Here is a 15,921-nt window from a genome sequence, read left to right on the forward strand (position 1 = left end):
GGGCAGTTCAGGATTTTGTAGAGGAGGAGCGTGCACTTTTTCCTCATTTCACTACTACTACGTTTACCCTGCAGTCACGCGTGCATCATTTCGTCCCCACATCTGGCTGCACTTTTCAAGCTATACAATATTTGACCCTTTAGGCTTCTCTACAGCGGTGAGTGTGAATCACAAGTAACTTTTTTTCTGCATGCAAAGAGTTTTTAGCTGAGTGACAACACTCTTAGAGAGGATCACAGCATCTCTGATGTCTAGAAAATATTGGCTGGAGCCAGTAGACAGTTGATTTATTGCTGTCTAAAAGGTTTTATTAAAGTGTTTGAGAGTTTATAGCCTTTTAAACTGGAGAGAAGAGAGAGTTTGCGAGAAAAGGGGCGTTGGTGGTGATGCTTCACTGATGAATCACCAGCTTATGCTTATCACTTTACTTAATATTCTTAGGTATGTTTTGTTTACTTGTAGTCTTTTGAATCATACTTTGAAGCAAGTGGGAGTATCTAGTTTGACTTTGGTTTTTACATCAGAAAAGAAAAACAATGTTTTGAAAGAAAAATAAAAAAATAAATAAACAATAATCTAGTAGGTTATTTAAATGTTCAGGATTTGTTTTCATGTTTGGCGGTTGTGCATTTTAAAATTGTTGAAGAACCTCCAACTTTGTGTCCCATATCGCCCCCTGGTGAAATAATTTTATCTGTCAATATAGTCAATATTCAATAAACAATCATGTTCCAGTTCAAATATGTTGTAGAGGAAAAATAGTATGAGATTTGTCTGATCAAATCTGATATAATGTTATGAAAATGTTGTAGAGGGTGTGATGTTTTGTGCTTTACAAGACCGAGTGTTGTTCCTGAGGTGGTGCTATAACATGTTTTGCATGTCTGATTAATTTTGCATGTGTGGCAGTTTATCTCCCTCAGTTCAGTTTGTGCAAGATAGCCAGTTGCAGTGCTTTCTCAGTGGCACATTCCAGCGTGTTGCTCGTGGGACTGTTTTGGGGGTGGGGAGTGTGAAGCGTGTTCATGAGGTGCAGCCGTTTTCACTGGACTGGATTTCCGGATGCCCGTCTGCTCTGCTATTAAAAACACAAACACAGCCGCAGTGAGTGCCATAATTCAAACCGACCTATCAAAAGCCAAACCGCTCTAGGAAAGGATACATGCACAAGCCTTTAAAACACAGTATGACGTATAGTCTGGCCACCATGAAAACTCATATCCACTATTATTCGAAACATATTTATCATTCTACACACAGTTTGTGTGGGAGTCTAACCTATCCATACATCACCCACACCACAACTCTTTTGTGGTGACAATTTCGCACCAACTCCCCTGTTGAGAGACTGTATTTGGATGATTTGGACAAAGTGATGTCTTTTTTTCCCCATGTATTCATTTTCCATGCTTCAAAAGTGAGAGATTTTTCCAGTGACTTATTGACTAAATTGTTTCCAACCTCAGTTTATTTTCTCTTTTGTTTTGGGTCTCTGATTGATCTAACTGATGCCTCTCGGAAATGTGCTGCTTGCAGGGCTTTCCAGAGAATAGGTGGCGGGTTTTGTTTGCGGATGGGATGTTCAATTGAATGCATGCTGTCAATGTTTGGATCAGGAAATGCCTCTCCCTTTGGCTAAGCTTAAGCTCTGGACACTTTGTGTGTGTGTGTGTGTGTGTGTGTGTGTGTTTTGTCACGTCAAGCTCAGAGTGACCAAGCTCTGTTTCCATAGTCGTAGATTTGGAGGAGGCGTGGACCCCTCAATGTTTGTAAGAGACTGAATTCTCCTCCCAAAATCATGTATCTTCTTTTAATCAAATTTGCAAAAGAGTTTAGCATGAAATGCCGGTAGTTAAATAAACTTTAAGGTTGAATCAATAATTGACTAAGAACACCATGTGAATAAACATGCATCTAAATATTAGCATATAGATATCCACAGGCCTATTGCGAAGCAAAATAAAACCATTGGACTGAGTAACCATATATATGTTCCTGATTTTTATTCAGTTCGTATTTGGATTCCATGAGTTTACAATTGGATTGATTTGATCGTTTGAGTGTATTTCAGTTATAATTTCATTTTAGCTTGCATTATGAAAGACATTATTGCTCTGCTTATGTTGTGAATTGTTCATGGGAAAAGGTTTCAGAGTTATGATTCAAACGGATAACTTGTCTTTTTAACTGATTTCAGAGAATCGGCTCATTAGTCATTCCTTTTGGGAATCATGGTACATTAGTCACTCTGTATGTTTAATATTCACTCATAAGAGTCCTTTGTTGGTGAATCATGAAAAATGTGTCTTTCTATGTTTGGGTGCATAAAAAGACTTTCTGCCATTATTTTGTGGTACGCAGTTTTTTTATGCATCACATTCAATACAGACTGCAAACTCATGCATAACACATGTAAAATGTGTTGTACACCGTCCACATACAAACATTATAAGTATTAGACTTTTAAGGTATATGAAGCTGAAACATTTCTGCTACTCTTATTTACCTAGTCAGTTCATGTTCAATTGAAACTTACACCACAGGATTCTGAACTTTACTTGAAGAGAGACTGTATTGGGAGATATTTCCAAACTCTATTATTGCTTGAGCAAAACTATGACAAAGAATTTCAGATAGTTTCATCTTTTCATGAACTATATTGTAAGGATTTGGTAGATATATCAGATTATTGGAGAGTTCTCTGGAAAATAATGCTGTGAAATGAGAGCGAAAAAATGAAGCAGCCCACTAAAGATGTTTCTATTGACTTGAGGCTTTGTAATCTTTATTTGTTTTCACCAATTACAGAAAGAATAACACTGAAACTCATTCATCTGCAGTGATAGGTTGAATCCAGGGTCACTGTTGTGTCACAGACAAAGTGGCTTGGAAAATGTGTGAATCGTAAAACCAGTCTTTGAGTCTGGGATGTTATAATGTGTTTGCATGTTTTTGGGATTGGGACAATGAATTGCACATGTGTTGCTGCTGTGGATTTTGGTAGCCAAGTGTGCACAAGGGTGACATTTCTAAAGCTTAAAGTCATATGTAAAACTCTACGAGGAGGTCTTACCTGAGATACCAGTCTTACCAGAGACACAGGTCAGTTACAAACACAAGAACAAATGCCATGTTTAGCAATGAACATGTCCCATTTCATATAATATAAGAGAGGGGAAAGAAACATACATGTATCTCTTTTATAGACATGGTCTAAAGACATGTATTTAGAGATGAGAGGAGGATTTTGGTCATAGTCATAGGCTATAGGTTATTGATTATTGGCACTTACATTAATATTATTGCTTTACTCAGGCAACCCTCCCTTTGATTACCCATATTACTATAATATGCAGTTTCTGACTGAAAATTAACTGGTAAAACACCACCTTAAAGGGATAGTTCATCCAAAAATGAAAATTCTGTCATCATTTACTCGCCCTCAAGTTGTTCCAAACCTGTATGAGTTTCTTTGTTCTGCTGAACACAAAAGAAGATATTTTGAATAATGTTTGTTATTAAAGCAGATAGAGCAACCATTGACTACCATAGTATTTTTTCCCCTACTTGGTTACAAACATGCTTAATAATATCTTCTTTTGTGTTCAGCAGAACAAAGAAACTCATACAGGTTTGGAACAACTTGAGGGCGAGTAAATGATGACAGAATCTTCATTTTTGGGTGAACTATCCCTTTAAGGTGGTGTTTTACCAGTTAATTTTCAGTCAGAAACTGCAAATTATAGTAATATGGGTAATCAAAGGGAGGGTTGCCTGAGTAAAGCAATAATATTAATGTAAGTGCCAATAATCAATAGCCTACTATTATCTAAGGAAACACTAAAATCAACGTGTTTTTAATGTCTAATCAATTTTCGTGAATTTAAGTACTGAAAAGAATAGTGTAAATTCTAGATAAATTAGTACTTTTATTTGGCAAGGATGCATTAAATTGATCAAAAGTGACAGTAAAACTTCAAATCATCATATTAGAATGATTTCTGAAGGATCGTGTGACTCTGAAGACTGGAGTAATGATGCTGAAAATTCAGCTTTTAATATTTAAAAATATATATTTAATTAAAGCATACATATATAGCATACATTTTGATCCGATGAATGGAGAATTGAGCATAAAAGACCTCTTTAAAAAAATAATAAAAAAATACAGCTCCCAAAGTTTTGACCGGTAGTGTTTTTGATCTTAGTCGGTCTGATATTACTGATTTTACTCAGCATTGGCCTCAAAACTCTTCCCTTGTCTGTGGTTTTAGCACTTCAAATGTAAAACTTGTTGCTAAGTGCATTGGAAGCAACAAGAAGCTCTTTGGGAGTAACTAGAGTCCTCTCTTCATCCCTGTTGAAAGATCAAAGGAGCTACTGAGAATCCGGACAGTGTGTAAATGCATTAATCATTGCCGTCCTGATTCTCAGCAAGAGAGGTTGTCTGGATGTAGCCGCTGGGTTTCGGCAGCGTGTCTTTTGACAGATCCATGTGGGAGCCGTTACTCACGCTGGCGGCGTGTCATCAGTGGAATGCGATGTGAAAACACGGCCCGCGGCACCTGAGCAGCATTGCTCTGCGGTAGAGCCACAGTAATGAGATGAAAGCCTATCAGCACCCAGAGCAGGCTTTCAACCCAGCAGGCCACGCCAAGGGACGATTGGGAGTCGGGACCCCTACCTTGTGTGAATGAGGCTCCTCCTGAGATCAGCTGCAGCAGGAACACATGTGCCTTGCCAAAATACACTCCTTTTACAAAATGAGGATTCCCTTGTGCCAAAACGGCACAGTGTTGAAATATCTGTGGAGAACCTCTACGGTTGTGTAATAGAGACCTTAAGGCTTCGTAAAAGTAGCGTTCACACTGTGCACATCATTCTTGCTGGGAGCTTGTTTTGCTTTTTTCCTTTCCTTTTTTTGTACTTCCAAAAGTACTTGTGGGTGGGGCTTAAAATGCTTTATAGACCATACCCAAAACCAAGCTTTGTTTGTTCTGTACATTTAACTTCATTTCAGGCAGCCTGCCAAAGGCAGCAATTCTGGCTTTTGTGTTTTCCCCAAAAATAAGCCTTGTGCGCCCATTCTAGTTCACAAGCACCAGTGCTGCTACAGGGGTTGAACAGTGAGGAAAAGATAATCAGAGATGTCAGTAATTCCTGGCGTGTGTTCAGAGCTGCATAATTAATTCCTGCGACACTGTATAAGTAAGGTGCAGTTGTTAATTTGAGGAGCTATTTCTGTCTGAACTGACTCAAAAATTGCTTGGTGTAGTGAGTTTGATTCATGCATACTAAATTATATTTTTAAACCAGAATAAAAACAGGTAATTTAGACATTAAAGTCGGCATGAAATGGACGTTTCTAGATGCTTCCCAGTGAACAATTAGTTAATGCATATGCTTAATTTTTTTTTAATACATTTTAAACAAGAGGTCATAACTGGATCCTCCAGTGAAACGTTAGACTTCTCTCTGTCGTCATATTCCATTAATCTCCAATCATTTTTCCTTACACATTCAGATCTGCCTCCATCCAATAAACAACCACAGATAGAACCCATACTACATTTTGGTCTACTCAAAACTTTAGAGGCATGACATTTTAGGTTAACCAACAAAACATATTTACATATTATGGCTTTGGATTATGTTATTTAATTAGTAGTGGTGGGGGGGAAATATTCACCAATGCATTGTGATCCTTCTTCAAATGTTTCTGATTTTGATTGATTAACATTTATTTAAAATGTGTTTTAATCAGAAATTTTCATAATTAATAAATCTGCTAAAAAAAAAACTTATAGTGCACCCAAAATGTCATAATTTACTCACCCTCATATTGTTCCAAACCTGTGTGTCTTTCATTCTTCTGCAGAACAAGACATTTAAAAAAAAAAAAAGTAACGCCTTAACTGCCTGGTGCTCTTTTTTTTGTTGCCTTTTTCTGTATCATATATTTTATTAATTATCATAAATTAGATATCATTCGAAAGCTTACGGACTCAAAAATCATCCTGTGAAAACCGTTTTGAAATCGGACATTGCGTTACCATGGAAACTGTACTCTAAATTCTTCTAACGGGCTCCTCCCCTAGTGGGCGGTGTCATGTTTCATATTTATTATCAAAATCTTTTCTAATCTTGACAAAACACATATCGTCGGAAACGTCTGAGTCTCAAGGTTCCATATTTGGTGACTGTTTTGTGATGGAAGTGATATTTGGACCGAAATTTTGTAATTTGTCACAGGAAAATGCATTGAAAAAAATCATGGAATGTGGATGACACCCAGTGGCTTTTTTTTTTGGTACAGCGCCTAAACAAAATCTCATTGGAACTTCAATTTTTGAGATATCAACTACAAATTTGGAACACAACTTGGTTAGACATACGGCTTTGGTCTTATAGTAATTTTAGGGTAAAAACATTTTTGTAAAATATTTATTTCATATAAAATAAACAAATATTTAGTACAGCATTCTTGAATTACAGTGATTTAAGTTTGGATAGTGGAATTTCATAAGGAAATTCATTAAGGGGTTAATACAATGAAAGTCAATGAGGTCCAATGTTGTTTGGACCCCAATGTTCTTAATAGTATCTTCTTGTAGTTCCACAGAAGAAAGTAAGTCATACATGTTTGGAACACATGAGGGTGAAAAAACGATGAGAGAATTTTCATTTTTCTGTGAACTATTTCTCTGTGTAAGATGCGACAAAGTGACCGTTGCAAATCCATTTGTCCTTCATATCAGAAGTAGCATTGAAGTATGGTGCCCATTGAAGTGGCACAGACAAGTCAAAGATGTGTGGCAGAGGTCTGGTTGTTTCCTTGATCCTTGAAGCAAATTGCAACACATGCCCCAGATTACCGATCTTAGATGCCACTGACAAATATGCTCTACGGCAGAATGCGTGAAAAACGCTTATCTTGATGTCTTTGTGTGAACTGTAGTCATTGAATGTTACAAGAGGCCTGTTAGGAAATAAGTTAGATGGGACCCAGCAGGCACATTTCAGCAGCTTGTGCTTAATTTTAACTTTATTGAGCAAGAACGGGGCTGTTTAATTTACAACTGTACTTTAAAACAAACGCCTTTCCCTGATAGGATAAACATGAGCGCTTCAGTGGAAATGAGTCTGTGAGAGTGCATTGATCTTAATTAAATCATTGTTTATAGCTTTAAGAAAGCCTAGCACTTGCCTGAGAGATGAATATGTTGTCTATCCATGGCTGTTAACCTTCACAGCTTCACAACTGTTTCAGAGAACGGTTCTTTTAGCCTCTTTCCTTTTATCCTGGCAGTGAAGGACATCTAAAATGAAAGGCGTGCATGGGTTGACTTCACACTAAACTCTATGCGTCATCATTTCTGTCCGTTTCAGATGCATTGCACGCTTTTCTTCCCTTTTATCTGCATTCTTTCAGATCTCCAAATGCAAGTTGGTCTCAGGAGTGTGAAACAACCCATGAATGCTTTGTTACCTTTGGGCCGACATTTGAAACCGCAGGCCATGTCAAATGTACCCACTAAAACATTCCCCCTCATATCCCTCGTTTACTTTGAGGTTTTCCTTCTTGCTCGACGCTGGTAGTTAGGGTCGGGTTAGGTCAAACTGGGTGCTGCAGTTCACATTTGCATGTCATTTCTGGATTTATATAGCAACTGTTATATTATCTGGACTTCATGAGCACAATATTTGCACCAGACATAATTCATAAAACACTTAATCCTTTGGATTCCACTCAAATATGGGTTTCATAAGCAGAGTTAGGGATGTCTGGCTGCGTCATTTTACAGAGGAAAATTCCTTTCTCTGAGTTCACACTGCTTCTGTTTAAATACTGTAGGAGACACACTGACGCACAATGAAACGGGAGTAATTGTTGGGTCGTCTGTGCGGTAACTGCTGCCTTTGACGTCACATCTCAGGATAGTCACTAGTGAAGGCCTTTGGGACTGTTTTTGCGGTCAGTGCCAGTCCATCAGAAGACTCTAAATCGCCACAAAAATATGTGTAACTACCAAAGTTATAAAGGTAACATTTGTTTTAATCCATGCCTACAGTGTGGATAACTCAAATACAACTGCATACTATATTTTGAAAGTAATTTTATAAAAATATAAAAAATTATATATTTATCATACAACCATGTAAAAAAAAAAATTTGTATTTGTTTTTAAACATATTTTATTCATAACGCATTGTTAAATGATGCAATTAGTGTAATTACCTGTAATTACCTGTGATTAATGCTGTAATCTTTCACTGGTTTAAATAATCGATTTATATATATCAGCCTCCTTAAATGGACCACCACGGTTTGTGTTCAAACAGCCAATCAGCGTTCACATCACTTTCAGAAGTGATTTGTCACATGGTATTTACAGCTCAGGTCATTGGCTTAAAAAGTTCTGTGGTCCCATGAGAACTGCAAAATCAAATTAAAGGGATGGTTTACTCACCCTCATGTCATTTCAAACCTATATAACTTTCTTCTGTGGAACGACAATATATTTTGAAAAATGTTTCATATAATAAACAGGTCTGTTGACATTTCATCAAATCAGAAACAAATTGAAACAAATCTGTTAATCAGTGCTGATACCCAGTCCTAGTCATACAGGAACTTACATGCCCTGGATTAAGTCTACAAAGCTTTGCTGGGTGGCATTGAAGCTTTCCTTCTCATCTCAATCATTTGTTCCATGACTGCAGTTTCTGTTTTCAGCAGTGGCCGAATTGGAAGCTTGCTGGAGACTGCGGCTTTTATGAAAAAATGACATTAAAGTGAAACTCAAGTCAGCGTTTTCCACCAAGCTTAGGGGAAATGAGCAGGGGCTTCTTAGTGTTTACACACACACACACACACACACACACACACACACACACACACACACACACACACACACACACACACACACACACACACACACACACACACACACACACACACACACACATGCAGACATTTCTCCACACAGAAATAAGTCGAAATGGCTTATCTGCTACCTTTTAAAGTGCTGACTCCAATTAATTTACTAATGATGGTTTGTAAGTGCTATGGAAACCTCGAGGCTCTGGAGGTATGGCTGTCATTATCATCCCGCAGGATCGTAGCAAACTGAAACTCCACGGCTAGTTTCCAAGACAAACGTTCATAGGTTTTCATGTCTCAGCCTATATAAACTTTAACGGGGGCCTCAGCCCCCCGACTCCATTATGAGGCTGAACTAAAGCTTTTTTTTCTCTTTGTTTTGTGCAGCTGTGGTACAGATGTCTGTAATTTGTGATTTGACTTCAGTCTGACTGATTGATCTAATGTAGAGAACTGACATATTTATTCATTAAAATGGTTACCCACACTCAAAAGCCACACAAGGTGTTTAAATTGTACTTTATCAGAGTTGTTGCAGTTCTGGCCTCACTTCATAAACTAGGGGTGTCGCGATAAGCCGTTATTAACAATAACCATGATATTGAAAACACAAAATATTGATATTGTGTTAATTAAGCGTGTAACAATATTTTGCATCACATCCCTTAAGGCTTTTAGTCAAAAAGTGTGCTCATTCAGATAAAAACATATGAATGTTTGCTTCAAATACAGTCAAAGAAGCCAGAGAGAGCCAGAGTCTCAATTGTTTTATGCAATGTGATTCGTTGGCTAAAAAAATAAAGCAAAACGCATAATAAACAAAGTAAATATGAATTTGACTGATAACATTATTTTTCCCCAAGGTTTCTATAGATAACGCGATATATCGTTACCGTGAATTCTTTTGATATTAGATGTTTGATATTCTTATTCTTCATATTTATATAACATTACATTTCACCGTTATTTCAATTAACAAAAATGAATAGTTTTAGATTTAGTTTTTGTTAACGCTAATAATATATGAAGGATTTAAAAGCATAAACGTGAAGCTTATTTTATAATAGCACTTACATTAATTGTTCTGTTAAGACCTGTGCATTATTTGAGCTGTAAAGCTGTTAAATGACGATTTTTACATTACTTTTAAAGTTTTAGGCTTTATGTTGTCATGGCAATGCATTTTGGAATATAACATTTTATATAAATAACTTTATACAGAAATATATAGTTATATATAACAGTTTTAAAGAGAAGTAGGGACAAGACATTAATATTTCTGGTTATCAACATGCTGGCGACCGAACATAAATCACACTGAGTATTTCTTTAAGACCTGTGTGGTTGTGTATTGCCGCTTTTGATGATTACAGGTACACAGTTCCTGTGAAAGCTGAAGTAAATCAACTGTGCAGCCGATTCTACTCTTGCCCTTGGCCTCGGTGAACCTCTACAGTAGATCTTTTGTTTCTAAATGTCCTGAGGGGACCGTGCACAGACGATTATCCCTCTGTGTAGCCAACATACAATTTTCAGTATGTTCTTCCTCATGTTCCTCATGTATGTATGTGGTGGGCCTCTGTCTAGTCAAAGGGTTTCAGTTTTCCTCACTTCTTAGCCATCTACAGGAATTTTCCCACCATTCAGAGAGCTACAAGTGACATAAACAACAAAACACTAGTTCTCTGTGTGTGTTAAATGCCACATTTGTGTCATTATAGATTTCAGCAAATTAGCAGGCGCCTCCCAGCAGCTCTTGGAAATGCAGGGATTCCAACCAATTACTACAGTGTCTGCTGAAAAATACATAAAGCAATAGCCTTAAGTTATTTAGTTTAATGATATTTGTATATTATTACATTATGCATATTTTTATTTTAAAGTAGTGATGAAACCAAAGTATAGCAACAGATATTTTTTCCATATTGTGATGTGCATCCAAGTGCAGATTATTGGAAAAGAAAAAAGGGCATTTTCTATGCATCCGTTTTTAATTGGATGCTGAGATGTGTGCGTTTCTCTCAAAAGTGGAGGCAGATCAGTGTTGCCAAGAAATGGGCTACTTTTACACTGTTGCTGCGGGTTGTTTTTTAAGTCCCCGGGTTGAAGCAACACCCCCCCGCCCCACCCCCGGGACTAGATTTCTACAGATTGGGCTAGTTTTGGCCGTGATATTTGTTTTGAATAGCAATTTGGCTGGTTTTGTTACTCAAACCTGGAAACCCTGCCTGAGGCAGATACATTTGAGCTTGCAGGGACAGAGTTTGAGTGAATGATTGGAGAAGTCCTGTATATATCACCAAAAAGAAGTCTGACATTTTCACCGGAAGGTTATTACATTTTGATTAAACATTATGAGCAGGGTTGGAGCAGAGGTGGGGCACAGTGGCACAGACGCTGATTGTGAAAAGAAAAAAAACATATGCATGAATGTATTGTTCACAATACGATCTATAACATAACATAACATAAACATAACAGAAATATGCAGTTGGTTATAAAACATGGTTAAAAATACAAATATATAGAACATTTATTTCTTGCTAAATTTAAAATGGTAGAAGGCTAAATAAATAATAATATAACTTATGAATTGTACAAAAATTTAGAAAAATAACCCTGTGCGTTATCTTAACTAATTTTATGATATTTGCTTTTGCATCCCGTCCCCATTCATTGTAATTGCATGATTCAAATATGTTCTGTTTTCAAATAGGAATTTTATTTATTCGGTTTTTTTTTGGGGGGGGGGATGAGCTGTCTCTTTAACTTGATCATTTTCATTTTAATGTCTTAAAAAAATGGCTTTAAAGAAGTCACACAGTTTGCACTATTGCCTCAGAATCATCTGCTCAACACATTTGCTAGTTGAAATCATATTTTGAACAGTATGTTTTGAGCGTTTCATCTCCTGTTCCTCCTCCCCTGGCTCCTCCCCTTCCAGGCCTCTACGCCCCTCAGTACAACACAGGAAGGCAGCTGCAGAGAAAATTAAGACCATGTGTGGACCGAGACCACGATACACTACGATTTAATGAGACCAGCCTCCCACTTTACACTCTACAAAGACAGACAGCTAATGTACAGCCTGAGGGGATGAAGGTCTCCAGAGGATTTCCACTACAGGCTCTGAATAAATGACCAACATGCTCTGTCTTTATTATTGCCTACGCTTAATTTGGTTCCCAGTACCTTCCCTGACCTTACAAGAAATTATGAAAGCTAAAAAAGAAGTGATTTTTCTGCCTTGTGATTGTAGAGATGCTCTGAGGAATATGTGCCTGTACTAGACGAGCATCATCCCGTATCCTCCCACATTGTGTCTCCCTTGTGCTCTGAGTATGGACTGAGACTGGCTTCCTGTTAGCCGAATCAGGTCTCTTTTATTATGACTGTGTTGGCTGAATCTTATGGCTTGGTTGTGAGCTGTAATTGGGCATGTTTCTTTGCGTTTTCTTCAAGCTGAGCCTCAATTCTTTAACCATTTTATCACCTAAACTCTGCATTGCTGATATGCCACACCCTATGTCCCACATACCAGTTCACCCACATTCTGCCATGTTGTTTCAAACCTGTGTATGACTTTCTATCTTGCTCAAGTTTAGCAGAACGTCTGGTTTCTTTTCTATACAGTACAATTTAATTGTGACTTGTCAGACTCCAAAAAGGATGAGGAAAAAAGCAGCTTAAAAAAAGTATGTGACATTTGTGCTTGTGAAGCCATGTAATAAATCTAAATTTAAGATTGAAGATCGAAAATTAAGTTGCTCTGTCCTTGAAAATCTTGACATTTGTGGACACCATTTACTTTTATTATATGATAATGAGCAGCTTTGACATTCAGCTATATTTCTCCTTTTGTGTTTATGGATAGAGAAAGTAATATTACAGAGGAAAAGTCATAACAGGATCCATCCATCCATCCATCCATTGCTTGTTTATGTTAGAGAGTTTTTGCATCTTGGCTCAATGGCGCCACCTCAGGTCAGATTTAAATGATCATGTCACTATGATAGGTAGCCTATACCTGGAGAAAAATAACTTCAAAAAGTAGTTTTTGATGAGCTGGTAGTGGATGAGACTGAGATGTTGGTAATGGGAGGTGTGTAAGCTATAGGAAAAGGAGGAGAGCATCGTCTTTAATACTCGACTGTTGGTTTTAGGAATCAGTGATTTCTATCACTCCCTCCTTCTGTGCTCTTTTTATTAACAAGAAAAGACCTAGAATTTGTATTGTCTTTTCCAGACACTACAAGCCATGATCTGTTACATCATTCAGTCATCCGTCCCTTCCAGCTGTAGTAAGGTTTCTCACCTCCAGTGAAAAAAGCCATTCATAAATGGCTCGAAGCGTCTGTGGTGCAGGCTGAGATGTATAGGCTGTCTGTATGTGGCTGTACTGCAGTGAATCATGGGAAGCTATATTAGCAGCCGACTCTGAGGCTCACGTGTATGACGTAGGCAGAAGCTGACTGTGATTTTCAGCGAAACCCATGTGAGGTTTTTGAACTAAGCTTCTATCTTGAATAGGGAAGGTCTGAAATCTCAACAAAATCTGACAACAATGGTACTACAGATGTATAGCTTTTTAATCTCAAATCATGCTAAAAACTGTTTATTAAATAGTATGAAATGGTTTGAATCCTTATTGTTTTGGATGTTTATAATTGTATTAATTTATTTACTCTGCTACATTAGTGCAAGTTCTAACAAGTTTGCAAAACAAAAATAGGTAACTAATAATATATAGAAAAAAATGTTAGTCCTTTCATTTTTAATTTTTTTTGCCATTGGTGTTCACTGTTATAAATGGGTATTTTTAAAATACAAATAGTTCTGTAAAAGTACTTCCAAGGTCAAATTCAGAGTAAAAAGAGGCTGGTCAAATGGGCATATGGTGATTTTCCCACCAAGTCTAGAGAAGGAGAGACTAACACTATTATTGCTCAAATTACAGTTCCAGGTCTCCGTATCTGCTCTCATGAGTGTCAAGTATTCATTCAACAGGATGTTTATAATATTCACACGTCTTCCTTTTTTTTTTTTTAGATTCTTTTGATTTCCTGTTCCACCAACAACCATGTTGATTATTTTGGCCGCCATCATCCTATTCCACTTCACCTCAGCAATACTACTCTTCATAGCAACCATCAGAAATGTAAGTTAATTTTCTTTGGTCTTTTTTAATTAGACTGCTCTTACTGCTCGTTGTTTGTGTTAGGGATTTCAGCAAAAAATCCCAGCAAAACTCTAGGAATTCAACTTTTGGTGTTTAAATTGTGCTGCCCGTTGGGGAGACGTGTGCTTTTATTTTCTAAGCAATCATATTTCCTATTTTAAATAAATAAATACAAACATTTCTGCAGCGTATTTATGCTTCATCAGTTCTTAATTTTTTTATATATAAATTTGTATATTTTTGTCATGTATGTATGCATGTATGTTGTGTGTGTGTATATACTGTATATAAAAACCAGAACTAACCTATTCTCCATCTTTTCTAGGTATGGTGGGTTTCAAACAACTCCTACTTAGATCTCTGGTATCACTGCAACACCACTGACTGTTATGACATACCAAAAAGTGCAACCTATGAAGCAGGTAGGCCTTGATTATCATAAAATCAAAAAAATATAATCAGTATTTATTTTGGACGGGGCAAAACGTTGTGCAGTATAAATGTTTGAATGTTTGTTTTAATGGCATTGTTCAAAGTTGCTTATTGATCAAACATGGCCAGATTCAGACAGACACTTATTGCCTCTTGGTTCAGTTGCAACATAAATGTTTTGAATATCACTGAGACTGTGTTCAATCAGGAAAATGCAAAATAGAAGTATTTTTTGACAGTGAGACTTTAGACTCCACCATATATATCATCTCCCATCATTTCTGCGCAACATTTTCACAAATTAACCTTGTGTTGTGTTCTCTTCCTCTTCATCAGCGTATCTTCAGATTGTCCAGGCCAGCATGATACTGGCCACTATCTTGTGCTGTGTGGGTTTCTTTATCTTCATCCTTCAGCTCTTCCGTCTAAAGCAGGGGGAAAGATTTGTATTTACGGCCATCATCCAACTTTTGTCTGGTGAGCTCATGCCCACAATATGTATTTTACAGTAAATCATCTTTATCAGCACATTTGTGATTTCTCAGTTATTGTCTATGCACTAAGGAAAATGTACAGTCAGCTGGTCCTTACACAAAATCAAGATCGGTATTGTGGTTTATTTTGTGACTAAATAATTATTTTATTCTAGTCTGTAAATTGCCCCAATTTTGAAGGACTTGTTTTGTAAAATGGACCCAAAGTGCATTTCAAAAATCTGTTATAGAGTTGCATGTACAAAATAATTGAGTCTTTTTTTCTAAGTGGAATTTTATAAAGTGTTTGGGTCCCACTTTTTACATTTTCGATTTTCTTGGTTTTGTAGTGTTTCTGTTTGAGCATGAGAAAGGTCTGCAAAATTACAAAGTGACTCGAAAGGGAGTTATTATGTACGGTGACGCATTGCTGCCACATACATATAATTTTTTTTTCACTCAATTATGTCTTAATAACGAGATGTTATGTCGTTTTAATGACACATTTTCTCATAATAACGAGATCTTATGTCATTAAAACAACATCTTTTCTCGTAATAATCAGATCTTATGTCGTAAAAACATTTTTCTCGTAATAACAAGATGTTATGTTGTTAAAACTACATATTTTTCTCGTTAAAACGACAGATATTTTCTCCTAATAAGGACATGTGTTGTATAGTGATGTGTAAAATATATGCCTGTATCCACATTAGAGAATTAATTTAGCCCAATGCCTTTGTCATACTTGTTTGAAAAGCAGAAGCAAGCTCAGTGTAAAATAGGCTCATCCGCAGCCTGTATCAGTGGCAGTGCCCATAGCACGAAATTGTCGTAATTTATTGATGTAGCCTAAACAACCATGGGTAACCGGTGCCATGGATTGCTCATGATTATCCTCAGTGGCGTAACTTTAACCTAGTAATAACGGACTCTGGTGCAGCCACAAATAT

The 15,921-nt window shown here is 37.0% G+C and overlaps 1 protein-coding gene across 1 annotated transcript in view; it reads left to right on the forward strand.

The window, feature by feature from the left end:
- emp2 (epithelial membrane protein 2) overlaps window positions 1-15,921 on the forward strand; it is a 21,540-nt gene continuing 5,619 nt past the window's right edge. The window contains exons 1-4 of the mRNA XM_079825895.1: window positions 1-157; window positions 13,934-14,042; window positions 14,389-14,485; window positions 14,832-14,972. Of these exons, the coding sequence (XP_079682021.1) occupies window positions 13,965-14,042; window positions 14,389-14,485; window positions 14,832-14,972 (316 nt within the window). The 5' untranslated portion in view covers window positions 1-157; window positions 13,934-13,964. The remainder of the gene's footprint in view (window positions 158-13,933; window positions 14,043-14,388; window positions 14,486-14,831; window positions 14,973-15,921) is intronic.

Source organism: Gobio gobio, assembly GCF_949357685.1.
Source record: "Gobio gobio genome assembly, chromosome: 1".
In the NCBI taxonomy this organism is placed as follows: Eukaryota; Metazoa; Chordata; class Actinopteri; order Cypriniformes; family Gobionidae; genus Gobio; species Gobio gobio.